Source organism: Aptenodytes forsteri, unplaced genomic scaffold (genome assembly GCF_000699145.1).
Source record: "Aptenodytes forsteri isolate BGI_AS27 unplaced genomic scaffold, ASM69914v1 Scaffold54, whole genome shotgun sequence".
Lineage (NCBI taxonomy): Eukaryota > Metazoa > Chordata > Aves > Sphenisciformes > Spheniscidae > Aptenodytes > Aptenodytes forsteri.
In genome coordinates this window covers 9,296,272-9,302,859 of record NW_008796044.1, presented here as the reverse complement: position 1 = coordinate 9,302,859, position 6,588 = coordinate 9,296,272, and the positions used below count along the sequence as shown (strand labels likewise).

At 65.9% G+C, this 6,588-nt stretch overlaps 1 protein-coding gene across 1 annotated transcript in view; it reads left to right on the top strand.

Moving 5' to 3' along the window:
* Positions 1-1,470, top strand: part of FGFR4 (fibroblast growth factor receptor 4) — an 8,827-nt gene extending 7,357 nt beyond the window's left edge. Inside the window, 5 exon segments of the mRNA XM_019473814.1 lie at positions 64-138; positions 220-290; positions 550-687; positions 761-866; positions 938-1,470. Coding sequence (XP_019329359.1) covers positions 64-138; positions 220-290; positions 550-687; positions 761-866; positions 938-1,084 — 537 coding nt within the window. The 3' untranslated portion in view covers positions 1,085-1,470.
* The last annotated feature ends 5,118 nt before the right edge of the window (positions 1,471-6,588 follow it).

The following is a 6,588-nucleotide window of genomic DNA, read 5'->3' as shown; positions in this document are numbered from 1 at the left end:
GCTCCCCGCTCCCCCCCGGCAGTGCATGACCTGGCTGCCCGCAACGTGCTGGTCACAGCAGAGAGCGTGATGAAGATCGCTGACTTTGGCTTGGCCAGGGATGTCCATGACATCGACTACTACAAGAAAACCAGCAACGTGAGTGGGGAGGCCTGGGAGGTGGGGCGGGGGGGGACAGGGACCCCCAGCCGGGGCTGAGCAGGGGGTTTGCTGCCATAGGGTCGCCTGCCAGTGAAGTGGATGGCACCTGAGGCCCTGTTCGACCGCGTCTACACCCACCAGAGCGATGTGTGAGTCCTGGGGCCACTGGGGCAGAGGATGCCATCGGGTGTGGGACGAGGCAGCGCCATGGGGTTATGCACAAACTGGAGAGGCTCCATGAGTAGGACGGGGGTATGCCACGGGGACAACAGCAGCAGGGCACATCTTCCCCAGGGGTGATGCCACCTCCCATGGCACCACAGGGTGCGGTGGGGTGAGCCGGGGCCCCGCCTGCCTGGGGAGGGTCCTAGGACATGACTGACCCCTCTTTGCCATGTGTGATCCCAGGTGGTCCTTCGGGATCCTGATGTGGGAGATCTTCACGCTGGGGGGCTCTCCCTACCCCGGCATCCCCGTTGAGGAGCTCTTCAAGCTGCTGAAGGAGGGGCACCGCATGGACCGGCCGTCCAACTGCACCCACGAGCTGTGAGTACTGGCCAGGCAGAGCGGGCAGGGGGCACAACGAGACCCCACTAATGCCCCCTCACCGCCCCCCCAGGTACATGCTGATGCGGGAGTGCTGGCATGCTGTGCCCTCGCAGCGCCCCACCTTCAAGCAGCTTGTGGAAGGGCTGGACAAGATCCTGGCGGCGGTTTCGGAGGAGGTGAGCTGTGGGGGTCTGGCAGGTGGTAGGGCAGGCGGCGCAGGCGCTGACGGCACCATCTCTCCCTGCAGTACCTGGACCTCTCCATGCCCTTCGAGCAGTACTCACCCTCCTGTGAGGACACCGCCAGCTCCTGCTCCTCCGATGACTCCGTCTTCACCCACGACCCGCTGCCACTGGCTCCTCACCTCTTCTCCTACCCCAGCGTGAGGACTTAAGGGTGGGCAGGGAAGGGCAATGCCAAGGGCACCTCCGCTCTCGCAGGGAGCGGGTCCAGGTTCCCGCAGGTTCCCTGCTTTGCCTGGTGTGAGTGGTGGGCGGGCAGGGCCCCGAGCCGCAGCGCTAGGGCAGGGCGTCCCTCTCTCCGGGCTCCGTTTAGGCACTGAGCCTTCAGTCGTGGCTGAGACCTGCCTGGCATTGCAGGGCAGCAGGAGTCAAGAGTCTCTCCGGGGCAGGTACTGCCCGGGATGCCCATGGCATCACCCAAGGAGCTGGGCTTTGGCCAGTGCTTCGGTGGAAGTGTCTCTGGGCGGGAGCCCTGCTGCCTGCCGGGCTTCCACTGCCTCTGTACATAGCCATAGAGATGAATATTTATGTATGTGAAATATCGACCTGATAAATTATTTTTTTGGAATAGACCCCAGCGCAGTTTCTGGGCCACTCCTGGGGGGCAAAGGGCCCAGCTGAGCTGCGAAGGCAGGTCAGGGGCTGCCTCCTCGCTGCCTTCTCACCCCAGCCAGCACGGGGGCCTGCAAGCACTCCCAGGGGACACGGAGGCAGTGCCACAGGTGCAGGAAGCGATGTCCCCACTCCCGCGCCTCCAAGCCCGCTCCGGCACAAAGCACCCTCACATCTGTTCCCCATTAGCCGCTGCTGCACTAAGCCACCGTGAACTCTGCTACCAGCATCGCCCTGAAACCGATCCCCCAACTGCCGCAGGCTCCCAGGCTGGGAAAGCGCTCTGGGGCCAGGCCCCATGTGCTGGGGACCCCCCACAGCCCCCCCTGCCTGGGCCAGCCCTGGGACACCAGATAAAAGTGAGTTACGGGCTCTGCGCTGCCTCCCCGGAGCCCCAGCACCCCTGGGAGCACAGGATGGGGGGGTCCAGCCCCAGGCCCCCCCCCCCCCCCTTGCCCTGCAGCGCTCTGCCGGGAGCGTGGGCAGGGGGGGCTGCAGCTGTCTCGCCCCCTCCCGCCAGCGCGCCCCGGGCCTAGGGCAGCGCCCAGCTCTGCCGGGAGCGTGGGCAGGGGGGGCTGCAGCTGTCTCGCCCCCTCCTGCCAGCCCGCTCCCTGGGTCTAGGGTTTCATCTAGGGCTGGGCTTTGCCGGCCGTTAGCCCCAGGATCTTGTTTCTTCCTCCAGCTCTCAGCTGCACTCGCAGCCCCCAAGCCTGGAAGCTGGCTCTCTGGCACAGCCTGCCCCAAACCGGCCCAAGGAGAGCAGGGCTGGCAGGCGATACGGGACAGGACCTGGGCCCGGGGCAGCTGGGAAGGGGGTCCCTCGGTCCTGCCCGCTGCTGTGATGGTGCTGGGGTCCAGGCTCTTGAGGGACATGGCTTGCGGCTGCCCTTGTGTGGGGCTTGGCTCAGCCATGGGTGCAGTGCCTGCCGTGCATTGCATGTGCTGGGTAGCCCGGCGGTTTGCAGAGCCGTCCCGGGGCCCTCTCCTCGCAGGGCTGCTGGGGGGAGCCCAGCCCCACCGGCATGCTTGCAGCCTCCATCCCCAGCCCTGCTTCCCTCTCCATTGGACGAGCCCCCGGCTCGGGCATGGCGGGCGGAGGCAGACAGCCCACCGGCAGGTGTGAAACCTGCCCGTCCCGGCAGCCTGCCTGCCCGGGAAGGATCCCAGCTGTCCGCTAATGTGCCAGAACCAATGCATTTCGCACAGTCTTGAATGGGGCATTCACACACCGGAGGGCAAACTGCCCAGGCTGCCCGCAGGGGCTGCCCAGCTCCCGGCCAGGACCAGGGGTAAACGCGAATGGGTGCATGGGGAGGGGGTTGAGCCCCTGGGAGCTGTGCCCGACTTGGCCCCCACCTCATTCCAGGTTGGGGTCTCCATGCTGGGGGGCAGCACAGGGGGCAGGCAGTGCCCCGTGCCCGGCGTGGTTTGCACGGCTCTTGCTTGAGTGCTGCCCTTTCCCTGGAGAACAGGGCCGCAACCAATTTCAAAGGGTGAGGTGGAGGTAGGTTTGTTAATCCTTAACGCCAGGTCAGGGGACACAAGGGGACATGGTGCACGGGGACCTGCCATCCCCTGCCACGGCCTCGCTTCGTCCGTGCTTGCTTAGTGAGCGCACTGTGGGTGCAGGCAGTGCCTTGTCCTCACAGCCCAATCCACACCAGCCCAGCCCAGCAATGCTTTCAGGGTCCTAGCAGTGCCCAGCACTGTACCCACCCGCCTGCCTCCGCACAGGAGGCTGGTCCTCACCTCATCCCTGGGCACCCGCGCGTCCCCCAGAGCCACAGCAGCAGGTGCCAGCAGGCTATGCCACAGCCAGCTCCGCTGGGCACAGGGCAGCCAGGGCCAGGGCTGAGCAGGGAGGCAGCCCGGGGTGTCCCGCAGCCCCACGACAACTGGAGGTGGTTTTTATTGTTTAACATTCCTGGTATTTTCTGTCAGGGCTGAACCAATTGTCCTTAATCCGCCAGGCTCTGCTGGCCAAACAAGTGTGGCTGAGCCACCGGCATCCTCTCCGCACGAACAGGCCCCTTTTGTGAGGGGGATTTAGCGTGTAGCCCAGTAAATCCCGCTGGTTTCCTGCGGCAGCGTTCCCACACACCACACACACCCCCTGCCTGCCCCCAGGCCCTGGCATTGCTCCCCCACCCAACCGTGCCTGTGGGCACCCTGCCTGCCCTGGCCCCGGGGCCAGGTACCCACTGCCCAGCCAGAACCTGCCCACTCGGGGGCTGCGTGTTCCTCCTGCACATTGCTGGGATGCGTCTGTGGGTCCCCGCGGGACATGGGGTGTCAGTGGGGCTGAGGAGCTTCCCAGCCACCTCCCTGCGCTGCTGGTCCTGGGCGGGATGCAGTGTTCCTGGGGGGGGTGCTGAGTCCTGAGGGGATGCTGTGATCCTCGAGGAGATGCTGTGGTCCTGGGGGAATGCTGAGTCCGGGGGGGATGCTGAATTCTGGGTGGATGCTGAGCCCTAGGGGAGATGGCTCTGGTCTGGGGGGGGGATGCTGAGTTTTAGGGGAGATGCTATAGTCCTTGGGGGGATGCTGAGTCCTGATGGATATGGCTCTGGTCCTGGGGGACACACAGTGCCCCAGGGGCAGGAAACCGGCTGGTTCCTCATTCCAGCTCCCGGGATGTGGCTCCCAGCCCCTCTCTGGAGATGCCTTCTCTTAACGACTCTGTTGTGGGGCCAGGAGCTGCTGTTGTCTTTTCTCTCCAAAACAAAGGCAACTGGATTTTATCTCCGGGGAGAATCTGGCTTTTGTGAGATGCAGAAAGCCTCTGCCCCCGGGCAGGGAGGGATGAGGCTGGGGGGGCTGAAAGGCACCCGGCTCCTGCCTCCCCCACCTGGCACTGCTCCTCTGCCTGCTTCTGCCTGCCATACCCCATGTCCTACACCCTGCGCACCGTGTCCTTGTCCCATGCCTGTGCCCCGTGTGCACCACCGGTGCCCAGGCAGCGAAGGGGAGGAAAGGGCCCCCATTGGCCAGCGGGCAGGGAAAGGGGGCCCATGGGCACCCACACGTGAGGGCACCCACACGTGAGGGCACCCTGTGCTGCTTCCCGGGCATGGGCTGAGGCAGGGGCCTGTCCTCTCTCGCAGAGGGATCCGAACACCGGCAGTTCCTGCATCCCTGGACACTGCACACACATAGATGTAGGCACGCACCCAACCCTCCCCACTTCCATGTCTGCACACCCCCCCATCCATGCACAAGCCCCTGCACACACACCTTCCTGTGCACATACACACACACGCCCATGTATGCACACTTGCACCACCCTGCACACACACATAGACACCCCTCTGCACACACACCTCAGGTCAGGCACACCCCCCCCCCCAGAAACTCACTCCCCCACCCCATGCATGCATCTACCCCCCCAGCCATGCACACCCACTACATCCCGCACACAACCCTCATGCACACATGTGCACCCCCCACGCACACCCCTTCCATGCACACACATCCCCGTGCCCGCATACACCACCATCCTGCCACCTACATCCCCGTTTACACACGCACAGCCATGCGCACCCCCATGCACACCCGGGCTCTCTCCCTGCACCGGGCAGAGCTGATCCGCCAGCCCCAGCACTGGCTGTGGGCCCTGTGCTCCAGCCGGGGAGGCTAAGCTGGGGGTCCCAGCGAGGGCGGGCGGGGGGCTGCCCTGCTGCGGCCCCCTCTCCAGCGCGCAACACTGCGCTCGCCCGGCCATGGTCGGCGGCGGGGGAAGCCGGGCTGCGAGCCCCATCTCCTGGCCAGCGGGAGCAGCTCCGCACAGGGCGTGCAGAATTGGGACAGGACGGGTAGCCCCCCCGCTCGCCCCCCCCGCCGCACACCCACGCCTTTTCGGCCCGTCACAGTGGCGTTCGCGGCAGGCGGGTCCTGGGACTGTGTTGGAGGGGTGGCAAACTCGGCTGGGAAAAATGATCTGCGGCACCGAAATGTATCCTGGCTCCGCTCTCCATCCCATCACCCTCACAGATGGATGGGGCTGGGAGTGGGGCAGGGCGGGGGATTTGGTCTGCAGGGCTGCATAGTGTCCCAATGTGGATCCCGCTTGGACCCACTCAGGGTGATGGGGCCCAGCACGGGGAGGGTACCCCATGGGCATGGGAGCCTGGCGAACCTGACTGTACCTTGGGTGGATGGAGCAAAGCCCAGTGAAGGCTCAGCCTCGCTGCCCAAGGCTGGGGCCCTGTACACCCCCCTTAGCTGGGGATGGGGGGGCAGCATGTGTGCCTGAGGGCTGGGGGAGCAGGGAAGTCCCCAAGAGCGGCTGTAGCACCCAGCCGGGCACCCTGGAGCCCTGTCCCTCGGGGACTATCCCTGTACTGCACATGGCTGCTGGGGTGATGGGTCTCCAGTTGGCCCCAGCCCAGCAACAGCTCTTTCACACAGAGCAGAGAAGCTCAGCAGTGATGGCTCCTGTCCCCAACAGCTTGTGGTGGGGGTCCTGCCCCCCACCCACTGCCCTTGTGTGTCTTGGGCTTGCTCCTGCTCTGCCTGTCCTTGGGGCCCCCCCCCCCAAGGTTCACGGGAGCCATGGGAGCAGCAAAGCAGGGGGGCTGCAGGGTGGGGGACTTGGGAGGCCAGGGCCACCCCGGCACAGGGAGCAGACCCCCGCGGCAGAGACAAAAACCCCAGGGCTGCCTCTGCAGGCAGATGTGGGCAGCCCCGCCTGCCTGCAAGCACTGAGCTGCAGGCACGGTGCTGCTGGTGCTGCCAGCACAGAGCTGGGCTGAGCCCCGCTGGCTGCCCCAGCTCTCCGCTGCTCCATCCCCATCGGTTTCAAGCCCCGCAAGCTGCTTCCTGGGGGAAGGGACCCCCGGCAAACCCTCCGGGCAGGATCCTCTCCTCTCCTCTCCTCTCCTCTCCTCTCCTCTCCTCTCCTCTCCTCTCCTCTCCTCTCCTCTCCTCTCCTCTCCTCTCCTCTCCTCTCCTCTCCTCTCCTCTCCTCTCCTCTCCTCTCCTTCCCCGCCCCGGGCCGCACTCCCCACCCCCCCGGCCCGGGCGGGCCAGCCCTCCCCCGCCGCCG